The following is a 14,533-nucleotide window of genomic DNA, read 5'->3' on the forward strand; positions in this document are numbered from 1 at the left end:
ACCATGATGGACTGGGCATTGTCGACAATCTTCTGAAAAAGCTGTCCTTTTTCTTGGGTGTTTGGATTTTCAAAAGCAGGCCGTGATGCAACCAGTCTGCATACTCTTTACTGTACCCCTGTGAAAGCTAGGTGGGGTATTTGGCAAGATGCCAAATCTCCTAAAATTTACAAAGTAGAAGTGTTCATGAGTTTTTAAAAAAAAAAGTAATATACATGTAGAAAACCCTTAATAATTCATCCCTCATCATTCTACATGTGGGCAGTCAAGAGCTGATCCGGCCCTGTAGTAAAGTGTTTCAGTCCAGGACATGAAAATGCAATTCAATTAATATTTTAGAAACATTCACCCATGAGAGAGTTTTATGTCCACATTTAAAATTCTTTTAATCCCATTCTCCCTCCTGATAATGGACAAAGGAATTTGTATTGGAAAGATGGCCATAGAAATACATTTTAACATATATAATTTATGTATCCATATGAATTACAAATATTATATAATATTTGTATTATATAAATTAAATTACATTCAAATTTCTTTCTGATTGAGTAATATCATATACAGAACATAGAACAGCACAGCACAGAATAGGCCCTTTGGGCCGCAATGTCTGTACTGACCATGGTGCTAATTTAAGTAAATAACTGCAGATGCTGGTACAAATCGAAGGTATTTATTCACAAAATGCTGGAGTAACTCAGCAGGTCAGGCAGCATCTCAGGAGAGAAGGAATGGGTGACGTTTCGGGTCGAGACCCTTCTTCAGACTAATTTAAACTGCACATCTGCCTGCACACTGTATCCCTCCATTCACTGCCCATTCATGTATACGTCTAAATGCCTCTTGAAATGTTTCTATCGTATCTGCTTCCACCAGCTTCACTGGCAGCATGTGCAGGAAGGAACTGCAGTTGCTGGTTTAAACCAAAGATAGACATAAAAAGCTGGAGTAACTCAGTGGATCAGACAGCATCTCCAGAGAAAAGGAATAGTTGACATTTCGAGTCAAAATCGCGAAACGTCATCTATTCCTTTTCCCCAGAGATGCTGTCTGACCCGCTGTGTTACTCTTCCTTGGCAGCATATTCCTTTACACTCTGTAAAAGAAACGCTGCACACATCCCCTTTAAACCTTGCCCCTCTCACCTTAAAGCCATGCCTTCCAATATGTGACATTTCCAATCTGGGAAAAAAAAGACTTTGACTATTTACCCTATCCAGGTCTCTAATAATTTGCTACTTTCATTTTTCATGTCACCCTCATAACATGTGATGCTCCAGTGAAAAAAATCAAAGTTTGTCCAAACTCTAATACTATGTAATACAGGCAACACTCTAGTAACACTGAAGAAGGGTCTCGATCCGAAACGTCGCCCATTCCTTCTCTCCAGCGATGCTGCTTGTCCTGGTCCCGCTGAGTTACTCCAGCATTTTGTGTCTACCTTCAATTTAAACCAGCATCTGCAGTTCTTTCCTACACTCTAGTGAACCTCTTTAGCATCCTCCCCAAAGCATTCACATCCTGCAACACGATGACCAGAACTGCACACCATGCTCCAAATGTGGCCTAATAAAAGTTTTTACAGCTGCAATATTACTTTGTGACTTTTATACTTACTGCCCTGACCAATTAAGTCAATTAGGTTGTACACCTTCTTCAACATCCTATCTACATGCTTGCCACTTTCAGGGAGCAATGGATGAGCACCTTAAGATCCCTTTTGACATCAATGACAGACTAGTTCTGAAGATGCGTCCTAACCCGATATGGTGTCTGTCCATCCCCTCCAAAGATGCTACCCGACCTGCCAAGTTCCTCCAACACTATATGTTTTGCTATGCATCCAATCTTCCTGGATCCCATGAGATCTTAACTTCCAGACAAGCCTTTCATGTCAGACTTTGTCAAAGGGCTGGCTAAAGTTCATATGGACAAGGTTCATCAGCTTGCCTTCATTGATCCTTGGTTCCCTCTTCAACAAAATACAGTTTCGCTTTTTTAGACACTATTTCCCGTGCACAAATCCATACTGACTATTGCTATTCAGTCATTTTTTACCCAAATGCAGGTTGGTCCTGTCCCTCAAAATCTTTTCCAGTAACTTATCATCCATTAATATCAAGTTTGCAGGCATTCTCCTTGCTGCCCTTCTTTGATAACGGTACAACATTTGCCACCTTCCAGTCTTCTGTAAGTTGAAGCAGATATCTCACCAAGGGTCTCTGCATTCTCTTCGTTTCCATGATCTTCTCCACAGTAAAACCTGATGAGAAATATGTATTAAATATCTCACCCATCTTCTGAGGCTCTACACATAGAGGACCATGCAAATCGTTAAGGGGACCTATTCTCTCCCTAACCATCCTTTTATTCAAAATATTTCTGTGGAATCTCTTTAAATTTTCCCTTTGCCTTACCTACCAAATCCCTTTTCATTGTCCTCCCTCATTCTCTCCTAAGGATTCTATTCGTCAAGGGACTCGCTTTATCTTGACTGCCTGAACCTGATCTATGCCTCTTCCTTTTTCCGAACTAAAGACTCTAACTCTCGTAATCCAGGGTTACCTGAACACTTCCAGCCTGACCCGTCACCCTACCAGGAACAGGTTGTCCCTGAACTCTTGCTATTGCATCTTTAAAAGTCTCCCACTTGCCAGATTTCCCTTTACCTCCAAACAGTTTAACTCAGTTGACCTCTTCAAGCTCCTGCCTAATGCCTCCAAACTTGGCCTTGCCCCAGTTTGGTTCCTCAACTTGTGGACCAGTTTTATCTTTCCCTCTGGGTATTTAAAAACTAATACAATTATGGTCACTGGTTCAAAAGTGTTCTCCCACTGACACTTATGTCACTTGCCCCACCTCGTTCCCTGAGGGGGAGCCAAGGGCTGTCCCCTTTTCTGATATGGCCATCTGCATATTCATTAAGGAAACATTCTTGGACTCATTTAACAAATTCCATCTCATCCAGTTAAAATCTCCCACTGATATTACCTTATTATTGATACAGCTGCCTGTGATCTTCCTGCACATTTGCTTCCCTAATTCCCACAGATTATTTGGAGGTCTGTAATATAGTTCCATCAAAGTTTCCTGTTTCTCAATTCCACCAATATGGCCTCTCTGGATGATCCCCCAAGAATATCCACTCTAAACACTGCTATTATGTCCTCTTGCAGCAAAATGCCAACCCTCCCTCCTCTTTTACCTGTACTCCTATCACGCCTGTATATCTATATCCTGGAGCATTGAGCTGTAAGTCCTGTTCTTTTCTTAGCCATGTTTCTGTGATGGCTATCATATCCCAGTCCCTTGAGCCAATACACACCCTGAGATCATCCGCCTTTCCTATTATGCTGCAGTCAAAGAGAGGCGTCAGAGGTTATGGAGAGAAGGCAGGAGAATGGGGTTAGGAGGGAGAGATAGATCAGCCATGATTGATTGGCGGAGTCGATTTGATGGGTCAAAAGGCCCTAATTCTACACTTATTCTTTATGACCTTATGCCTCTTGGATTGAAATGAATTCAGCTTAAACCACCAATCCTCGCTCTCACTTTACCATGCTCTTGGTTGTTCTGTCCACCAATCTTGCTCTCTTTGACGGCAGTAATTTCCATCAACTTCTTGTCTACCTATTTTCTGCTCTTGGACCATCCCCCTATCAATCTAGTTTAAACCTTCCTGCGTAGCAAGAGCAAATCTCCCTTCTTGGATATTGGTCCCCTTGAGTTTCCTCTTCTACAGGTTACCTAGGTCCCTGAAGTGATGCCAATGATCCAAGAATGAGAATCTCTGCCCCTGCACCAGTTCCTCAGCCAGACATTCATCTGGGTTATTTATACCCTCACAAGTTCATGGCACTGAGAGTAATTCAGTGATTACTACCCTTGAGATCTCTTTTAACCTCTTTGCTAACTCTCTGTATTCGCTATGCAGAACCACATCCTGTTTTCAGCCTCTGTCATCTGTCATTGATAAAAATGTATGCATAAAATGCCATGAGATTTCTTTAAGCCTTCTTATTTCATGGCCCCCTATAGGCCTCCTGATTCACAGTTTGAGTTACTTCCTGTTACTTTTATATTTCTCAAGAGCTCTGCTCGATTTCAGTTAACTTTACATATGCTTTCTTTTTCTTTTTGACTAAATTTGCAACAACCGCAATCATCCATGGTTTCTGAACCAAACCATTTTCACAGGAACATGGTGGTCCTGCATTCTGGCCAGTTGGCCTTAAAATGACCCCGAGTTACAGACAATAACAGTTGGTCCCAATCTATTCTCTTCAGCTCCAGCCTAATTACCGTTGTCATTATCTTTTCCTCAATTTCGCACTTTCACCTGAGCCCCAGTCCTATCCATGCCAGTAACTATCGGAACACTTATGGAGTTAAGATCACATTCCTAAAATGGTTTCCCACTGAAATTCTGATCACCTGACCAAATGTGTTTCCCAATACAAGGTCCAGTGTAGCTCATTCCCTCACTCGACTATCTGTGCACTGTTTCAAGAAACCCTCCTGGAAGTACCCAGCAAAATCTGCCCCATTTCAGGCTCTGGCAACGTGAGCCCCAGTGAATATGTGGGGAATTACAACACTCAGTTGCTTTTGCATCTTTCCATAATCTCTCTACATATCTGTTCCCCTGACTCCTGTTTGTTATTGGAAGGCCTATAGAATAAACCTATCGTGGTAATCATTTATTCCTGAGCTCTACCCATATTGCCTTATTGGTTGAGGCAATCCTGGATGTCTTTTCAATGTGAACATGTACGCAGAGCTTTTTAAACTAGCTGCCTGCCGTTAAATACTTCAATCAAGAAGTTAAATGCTTTAAAAAATGCTGTTAATGTTCCTTGCAATTTCACCCCTGTACTTCAACAGACTACTGTATGAAGGTTATCCAAACAAACTTCTGCAAACTGAGATATGCTTTGTGGATAAACCCAGTTGAATCAGTATGTAAAACAGTATCGTTTATCATTTGTGAGATAAATCTGTGTACATTTTTTCTCTGGAATTCTTTGGAATTCATATTTACCATGTATACATTTACCATTTAGTTCAATGGTTCATTAATAGATAAACATTAGATTATCTCATTTATGATTACATATGAAGGAAGTATTCAATTTCCTATCTACAACTCATGAACAGATTATCTTTATATACGACAAGTTTTATTTTGACACTATGCATATCATTTCTTCCATGTTATACTTCACTCTTAATTATCAGGATTGTAATTTTTGTCATGTGTTAAAAATATACATGACCTTGTGTGGTGAAACAGAAAAAAATGATTTTAAAACCAGTTATAAATATATAGACCGCATTGTCTGTTTGCGGGTGACTACAGAGGGATCATGTGGTACTTCTGGTGGACACTGCAGAGCATGGAGAGAATGATAGTAACATTTATTAGTTTCCTTCATTGTGTGCTAAGTATTTTTATTTCTTCTTTAAAATGAGAAATGAAAGAAAAATAATACTGGAGGAAATGCTCAGATTATAGTTCCAGATGTGAACTCTGAAATGTTGACTGTTTCGACCTCTTTACAGATGCTGAGTATTGTAAGGGTTTTCTGTTTTATTTCAGATACCCAACATCTGCATTAATTTATTCTTGATCTGTTTTGTTTTGTTATGCATTAATATTGCAAAGACATAATATTCTAATTAAGATAGGCATAAAATGCTGGAGTAACTCAGCGGATCAGGCAGCATCTCTGCAGAATAGGAATAGGTGACATTTCGGGTCAAGACCCTTCTTCAGACTCTCCTGTTCCTTTTCTCCAGAGATCCTGCCTGACCCACTGTTACTCCAGCATATTGTGTCATTTATCATTTTGTATCTATCTTCGGTGCAAACCAGCATTTGCAGTTACTTCCTGCACATTTCTACTAATGACTTTGATATCTGTGGGAATTTGGTGTGTAATATTTTGATTGCAAGTCCAAACTTCTCTATTGTAATCAATGTGCCCTCAAGGCTCAAAAGCACAACACTAAACCTAATTTAGTGAAAAGTGAAAGGCCTGGATAAAGTAGAAACATTGAAAAATAGGTGCAGGAGTAGGCCATTCGGCCCTTCGAGCCAGCACCACCATTCAATAAGTTCATGGCTGATAATCTAAAATCAGTACCCCATTCCTGCTTTTTTCCCATATCCCTTGATTCCTTTAGCCCTAAGAGCTAAATCTAACTCTCTTGAAAACATCCAGTGAATTGGCCTCCACTGTCTTCTGTGGCAGACAATTCCACAGATTCATAACCCGCTGGGTGAATTAATTTTCCTCATAGTCCTAAATGGCCTACCCCTTATTCTTAAACTGTGACTCCCCCCAACATCGGGAACATTTTCCTGCATCTAGCCTGTCCAATCTCTTAAGAATTTTATATGTTTCTATAAGATCCCCACTCATCCTTCTAAATTCCTGTGAATATAAGCTCAGTCGACCCACTCTTTCATCATAGTGTAGGAAAATAACTGCAGATGCTGGTACAAATCGAAGGTATCACAAAATGCTGGAGTAACTCAGCAGGTCAGGCTGTTTGGTTTCGCCGATGTAAAGAAGTTTCACCTGCACCTCCTCCAACCTCATCTATTATATCCGCTGCTCTAGATGTCAACTTCTTTACATCGGTGAAACCAAACGCAGACTCGGCAATCATTTCGCTCAACACCTTCGCCCAGTCTGCCTTAACCAACCTGATCTCCCGATGGCTGAGCACTTCAACTCCCCCTCCCACTCCCAGTCTGACCTTTCTGTCATGGGCCTCCTCTGGTGCCATAGTGAGGCCCACCGGAATTTGGAGGAACAGCACCTCATATTTCGCTTGGGCAGCTTGCAGCCCAGCAGTATGAGCATTGACTCCTCCAACTTTAAATATTTCCTGTCCCTCTCTTCCCCTCCCCCTCCCCCTTCCCAGTTCTCCCACTGTCTTCCTGTCTCCACCTATATCCTTTCTTTGTCCCGGCCCCCCTGACATCAGTCTGAAGAAGGATCTCGACCCGAAATGTCACCCATTCCTTCTCTCCTGAGATGCTGCCTGACATGCTGAGTTACTCCAGCATTTTGTGATACACTCTTTCATCATATGTCAATTCCGCCATCCCGAGAATTAACCTTGCTGCACTCTCTCAACAGCAATAATGTCCTTCCTCAAATTAGGAGACCAAAATTGCAGGTGCAGTCTCACCAGGGCCCTGTACAACTGCAGTAGGACCTGCTTGCTTCTAAACTCAAATCCATCAAGTAGATATGGAGAGGATGTTTCCAGTAGTGGGAGAGTCTAGGACCAGAGGGCATTGTCTCAGAATTAAAGGACGATCCTTTAGAAAGCAGATGAGGAGGAATTTCTTTGGTCAGAGGGTGGTAAATCTGTGGAATACATTGCCACAGATGACTGTGGAGGCCAAGTCAATGGATATTTTTTAAGGCAGAGATTGACTTGATAAGGCAGATATTCTTGACTATGCATAACAGGCGTTATGGGGAGAAGGCAGGAGAATGGGGTTGTGGAGGTAAGATAGATCAGCCATGATCGGCGGAGTAGACATGATGGGCTGAATGGCCTGATTCTTCTCCTAGAACTTGGGACCTAATGAATATGTTGGTGTCTTTGAAATGAACACACACATAACTTATATCCAGAGATAGGGTTGCCAACAGTCCCATATTAGCCGGGACATCCCATTTTTTGGGCTAAATTGGTTTGTCCCATACGGAACAGCACCTTGTCCCGTATTTGACTGCTACCAGTACTATTCAGGGTTGGACCGCCAGGCACTTGTGGGTTTTCATTCTCCGGGTTAGTTCCCCCCCTCCATCTCTCTCCTCTGCCTCTGAGTGTTTTTAATTTCCACATTTTAATTATTAAATCTCTTTGGCGTCTCTCAACCGCCCACGCCATCCCCACCACCCCATTCAGTCGGAGCGCTCACAAATTCCCTGAGAACCGATGCCACTTAAATCTCCCGAATGTCAGCCCCCACAGGAGCGAACACCTGGTGAATTGTCACAGCAGGTAGCAGCTCTGAGATTTTATCAACCGGCTCATCAGATCTGTTGCCGTTCGATGTCCATCTCGCCTCCTGCAAGATTTCTCACAAGTCCCTCCCTCGTCGCTTCCTCTCATGGAAAGGCTAACACGGTTCTCTTATCTCCCTGCAAAATCTCGCCGGACGCCAGCCTCTTTTTCGGTCCTGAAGCTCGCCTCTTCTGTATCCACTACACACTTTCTCTCTATCTCCAGCCTCAGTTCAAATACCTTGCGTACAAAACAGCTGACTCAATCGACCTGTATTAAGTAAGGAAAAAAAACTGCAGATGCTGGTTTAAATCGAAGGTAGACACAAAGTGATGGAGTAACTCAGCGCGTCAGGCAGCATCTGTGCAGAGAAGGAATGGGTGACGTTTCGGGTCGAGACCCTTCTTCAGACTGAGACTGACTCTCAGTTTGAAGAAGGGTCTCAACCCGAAACGTCACCCATTCCTTCTCTCCAGAGATGCTGGCTGACCCGCTGAGTTACTCCAGCATTCTGTCTCTACCTTCGATCTGTGTTAGGCCCGGGGGCGGCTTAAGGCCCGGACAATGTAGGTCCGGAGGTCCGGGCGTCCGCCATTGGTGGAGCAGGAGTAGTGGCCGCTGGCTGGGTGAGGGCACATGGGGCGCGGGGCATTGACATCACCTTGTCCCTTATTTGGGAGTGACACAGTTGGCAACCCTATCCAGAGATGCTGCCTGTGCCGCTGAGTTACTCCAGCATTTTGTGTCCATCTTCAGTGTAAACCAGCAGTTCCTTCCCACACACAGCGTGGGGCTGGAGGATGCTCACCTCTCGCCACAGTCTTTTCCCCTCATTCTCCACCACCTCCAGTTTAAATTCCATTTGGGATATTTTGGAGGACCAAGAGCCCAAGTCAAGCAGCGCCACCCCATTTGCCGCCTCGGCCCGGTGACGTCACGGCCCCCCCAGGCCACACCCCCCCACTCCGGTTGTGCCTGACGTCACGCCGCGTCTGACGACGGCCTGCGCATGACGTCACGGCGCGCTGCGTCTGGCGGCGGCGGCCTGCGTGACGTCTCGGTGCTGGTGCGACCAACATGGCGGAGCCGAGAAAGGAGGGTGATCACCGCTCCTCCAGATGCACAGGTTCATCGCGCACGGTAGGTCCGCCGCCTTAACTATCACTCCCCTGCCTGCGTGCGTCGTCGTTGCATTTCGCTTAACGGTCGAACTGGTATTTCAAATGTAAAAATGCCCGCTTTGAGAAGCAGAGGTGGAAGCGCATTGAGGCGAGTGGTCTGCCGGCGAGGGGAGGGGAGGGGAGAGAGGAAAGGGGGGGGGGGGGGGTGGTCACTTGTCAGTCCAGGAGAGACACAAGCACACACATTCAAGGCCTTCGGAGTCAGTGGCCCCTTTATACCACACTGAAATACGCGTGCACTTGCATTATTTACTGGAGAGGCAAGTAACGCTCTGCAGGCTGGAGCTTATTGGAATTCAAAATATTGCTTAAGTGGCGGGAGGGCTCTCTTGCTATTGTAGTTATGTTTTTGTCGCTTGTAAATAACACAAGGTGGAACTTTGAATGGGGCCTTTTTAACATCGCGATAGTGTGGCCCATGCCGTGTTGTGCTTTTGTTTCTGAGAGAGTGGTCAAGATTTATTTATCGGGAGCCGGATCGTTAGTTTTAAGAGAAAAAGATCAACATTATGTTTGATGAAAGTGCGAGCATATTTACATCGAAACTTTTTTTTTTTTTTAAATAAAAGTTTTATGTAGTTATCATTTAATTACCAAAACTTCAGATGATTTTTCCTTCCACAAATCTTGCAGAGCTTTTTGCGCGTCCATTGTGTGAAATGCGCCCTTGAGATACGAGCAGCCTGGGTGTGTGATTTAAATGTTAATTGTTAAAACTCGCTTCCTACAATTCTGTCTAATGCTGTCTATTTCTTGTAATCTTCCCGAATGTTGTTGAAATGTAAGGATTACCAATTAGATCAGTTATTTTACTGGATTAAATATCTTCTACTTTATGACTCAACGTACATCAGAATGGCATGCGACAGATTAATTGGACCTTTAAGACAAATTTAATATTAAATTGATGAGCACAGTTGATAACGCAATGTACATGAAATGTTTATACTGAACAAGTGGAAATCCCGATAAATTTCAGTATTTGCAACTTTGATTTATTTTGCAGGTAGTCATAGAAACAGTGACAATGTTACCAAACATACTTGTAGTCATGAATGGTAGGAAATTTGAATTTTTATAGTCTTTATTAATCCAGACAAAGATAGAAAAAAAGACAATGCTGGAGTAACCTGAGTAACAATGTTGTGTCAGGCAGCATCCCTGGAGAACATTGATAGGTGACGTTTTGGGCTGGGGCCCCTTTTTCAGACTGATTGTGTGAGGGGGGAGAGAGAAATCTAGAAGAGGAAGAGTAGGTCAAAGTGTAGCCAGTGGTGAACACAGGCAAGGGGGAGTTGGATAAGTACATGGTTGGCAAACGCTGGAGATGAAAAAAGTGTGAAGGTGTGAAACAAAAGGGTTGAAGAATTGCAAATTGTGAAGCTGGAGAAAGGGATGTAGGTGGGAGGGGGGAAATAGGTGCCAGTCGAGATGGGGCTCAGATTAGAGGGAAGAAAGAAGGGTGTGGGTGAGAAAGGGGAGGGGGAGCTGTTAGAGTTACCTAAAATTTGAGAATTCAATGTTCCTATGCATTAATAAGCTACGCATGCGGAATATGAGGCGCTGTTCCTCCAGTGTCCGCGTGACAAAGATAATCTTGGATTGCAAAGTCCTCTACATAAGAATGGAATTCTCTTTAATTTGTGCAGAATTTACAATTTCTTATTTAAATGGAAAAAGAGTAATTGTAATGTTTACTTTATTTGCAAGATTCAACTGAGGTTGACATAAGGAACTGAAGATGCTAGTTTTAAAAAAGAAGACAAAGCTGGAGAAACTCCACAGGTCGGGCAGCATTTATGATTGGATAGACCCCACCAGCTTCTGCGTCCAACATATCTGTAGGAGCCATTTATGTTTGGACTGGTTGCTGTTAGTATATTATATTATTTTATCTAGATGTATCTTGCCGTATTATTTTGGACACTTGGGGGCGGTCGTTAGCCAGAACTCGATGGTGTATATATATATATGGGTTCAGGGACTTGGAGGAGTTAGATACAAGGGGGGAGAGTATACAGTTCTTACCAGGCCTGCGACCAGAGCTGTGAGCAGACGGGGGAACAGAGCAGCCAGCTACGACTTGTACCGCAATAAATAAAGCCTGGTATGTTCATCTCCTTGTTTGTACAACTACTTCAATAAACAACTAATTAAACTGGAAAAACGACTGGAAGATCTCTCTGTTTGGGCTTGCGTTAAGATCACTCCAACTCCCTGTAGAGTAATGGCAATCAGAAAAGAGTTTACTGGAAAATAATGAAAGTTGCCATTACACTTTAAGTAAGAACTGGCTCAATGAATGAGACTGGAATCCAGTGTGAATCAACTGGACGGAACAAGGATTGTCTTATTTCACAAGCCTGATGCCAAATCCCACAGACTGGACAAGGTCGCCACCTGTGCTAATCTGCCTAACAGCAATTGGAAACTTCGAAAACCAATGCACAGGGAAAGTGAGTACGTACAATTAAGCTTTATTGGAAAGGCTATATGCCAGAAGCTCTTTTGGAAAATGGCTGCTGTAATGGAGAATTGAGAACAAAGAAGTGACCTTGAGAATCCCACGATATCAGTTGTTTTGAAAACTTGTGCTGATACGTTTTAAGTCAAAACGTCTTAAAGGGATAGTGTACAAGATGTCTGTGGTTAGATCTGATGTTCAGCCACCAGATGGCGATATCAGAAAGGATTCTGAAAAGGAAAAGAGGATTAATAAGCCCACTGCCAAGGGCTTGGAATCGCTCATTGAGAAGCACCAGAAAATAAAAAATTCAAGGTATAAGCAAGCTGTCAAGTTAATGGAAATGATGAAAGAGCTCATGGAATCAAGTGAAAATGTAAATGAAGTACAATCTAACCTGACTCAATGAATCAAGCTCTGTGATGAAGTCAAAGAAAATTATGAGGCTTTGGTGAATTTACCACTGCCTGAAGATGAACTCGAAAAGCAAGATCAGTGGATTCACCAAACAATGAAAACTTTTATCGGGTTTACACAAGATACTAGGATGTGGTTATCTAAGGTTGGTCAGCAAATTACACACTTCATTGCTGGGAGTGCCACACAACCGAGTGATGTAATCTCAGATGACATTGGACCTGATGACCATGTTTCAAATGTCTTTAAACCTAAGTTGAGCCACAAATCTTGTTCTTCATCATGTGCCTCTTCAATGCTCTCTGCTTGCGTGAAAGCTCAGGCAGATATGGTGGTTCTCATAGAATGGGTTGCTGCCATGTAAGGCAGGCGTGAGGCACAAAAAGAACAATTGGAGGAAGAACAGAATTGGAAATGGAGGAAGAACAGAAGAGACAAAAGGAACAGCTGAGAAGAAAGAAAGAACAACTGGAACTAGATGCTGAATTGGCAGCAACCAATGCAAGAATCAATGTACTTGAGGCGGCGTAAGAAAATAACTGCAGATGCTGGTACAAATCGAAGGTATTTATTCACAAAATGCTGCAGTAACTCAGCAGGTCAGGAAGCATCTCAGGAGAGAAGGAATGGGTGATGTTTCGGCTCGATCCGAAACGTCACTCATTCCTTCTCTCCTGAGATGCTGCCTGACCTGCTGAGTTACTCCAGCATTTTGTGAATAAATAATGTACTTGAGGCCATGAGAACAAGAAGCAGCTCCAGAGTATCTGATGTGATGAACTCTTATTTGAGAAAAGAAACTGCTTGAAAGGAAACATCAGGTAAATTAGAGCCAGATGCAGCTGAATACTTGCCTGATCAAGTGCAACAGGTTGTTAGGCCAAAACAAACAACTCGGGGACCATCTGTCAGAGCTCATGATAGGACCCACCTAATTCAATACTCTCTTTGAAGGCAAAAGGCAGACTCATGAACAAAATTGTGTGCAGGGGCATGATTGCATTATCCCGCCCTGATGGAAACCAAGTTGATATCTATAACCTAATTCAGAAGCAAAATGATATCACTGTTCTTCTGGCTCAACAAAATCTTTCTTCTACTCTACCACCAAGAGACATTCCTGTTTATGATGGTGATTCTTTGCCGTATGAAGTTTTCATCATGGCAATTGAGAGAGGAATGGAAAGAAAGACTAATGATAACAGTGACCGCTTACTTTTTCTAGAGCAATATGTTAAAGGTCAAGCAAAAGACTTAGTCCGCAGCTGTGAACACTTTTCTCCAGCCCAGGGCTATCCAAAGGCAAAAAATCTGCTTAAAGAGCATTTCGGTAATGAGCATAAGATTGCCACTGCATATATGGTCATGACATTGGCCTGGTGTGTGATCAGATCAGAAGATGTGAAAGCATTGCAAGCGTTCTCATTGTTCCTTAGAGGTTGTTGCAATTGAACATCTCACCTATATGAAGGAAATGAACATCACTTCCAATATGAAGACTATCCTTCTAAAACTGCCGTACAAGCTCGGAGACAAGTGGAGGGATAGGGCATGTAAGCTACAGGAAAGCTTGGACTTAGCTAGATTTTCTGACCTGGTAGACTTCATAAAAAAACAAGTGAAGATACTACCAGATCCACTTTTTGGGAACATCCAGGAGGCCAAGTCAGTTGCAACTGTCAAAAGCTCTACTTCACAGGTGCAAGAAAATCTGACACTAAGGGAATGAAAAGAGACTTATCCCGCCAAGCCACAAGATTCTTGTTTGTTCTGTAACAAAAGCGGTCACACGTTGGGGCGGTGTGCACAGATCAAGAAGAAGGAGCACAAAGAAAAGATAGACTTCTTAAAGGAGAAGGGAGTCTGTTTTGGATGTTTAAAAATAGGTCACATGAGCAAAGACTGCAAGAGTCGTTTGGCTTGTGATGTGTGCAACCAAAATCAGCCTGAAATACTTCACATTGAACAAAAGGACAAAGAAAAGAAACCAGAACATACAAAACAGAATGAAAAACCAATTGCGAGTGATGCTTTTCTCTCATCTCAAATGTGTGGGTATATTGGGGCCGGTGATGAAACCTGCATCTTCTCCATTGTACCAGTGCAAGTAAAGAACCACAAGGGGAGTACAGTGTTGCAAACATATGCATTTTTGGATCATGGAAGTTCATCTCCCTTTTGTACAGAAAGCTTGATGAGAAGGCTGAACATTGCAGGACCAAAGACCTAAATTCTCTTGCGTACCATGAACCAAGTGAAGCCTGTGATCAGTTGTCATATCTCAGGTTTGGAAATATCTAGTCTGGACAAAGACGATTTTATTCAACTATCTGATGTGTTCATACATAAGACTATGCCTGTTTCTCAGCTAAACATTCCCAGACAAGAAGACCTGAAAGAATGGCTTAACTTGAAGGATATCAAGATTCTTGAA

The 14,533-nt window shown here is 42.8% G+C and overlaps 1 protein-coding gene across 3 annotated transcripts in view; it reads left to right on the top strand.

Moving 5' to 3' along the window:
- LOC144606891 (zinc finger MYM-type protein 4-like) overlaps positions 1–14,533 on the top strand; it is a 140,820-nt gene that overhangs the window by 36,381 nt on the left and 89,906 nt on the right. Inside the window, exon 1 of one of the 3 annotated variants that reach the window (XM_078423356.1) lies at positions 9,058–9,177. The exons of the other annotated variants lie outside the window; for them this stretch is intronic. Coding sequence (XP_078279482.1) covers positions 9,115–9,177 — 63 coding nt within the window. The 5' untranslated portion in view covers positions 9,058–9,114. Of the gene's footprint in view, positions 1–9,057; positions 9,178–14,533 lie in introns of those variants that run through there. 3 annotated transcript variants of the gene reach the window in all.

Source organism: Rhinoraja longicauda, chromosome 27 (assembly GCF_053455715.1).
Source record: "Rhinoraja longicauda isolate Sanriku21f chromosome 27, sRhiLon1.1, whole genome shotgun sequence".
NCBI lineage: Eukaryota > Metazoa > Chordata > Chondrichthyes > Rajiformes > Arhynchobatidae > Rhinoraja > Rhinoraja longicauda.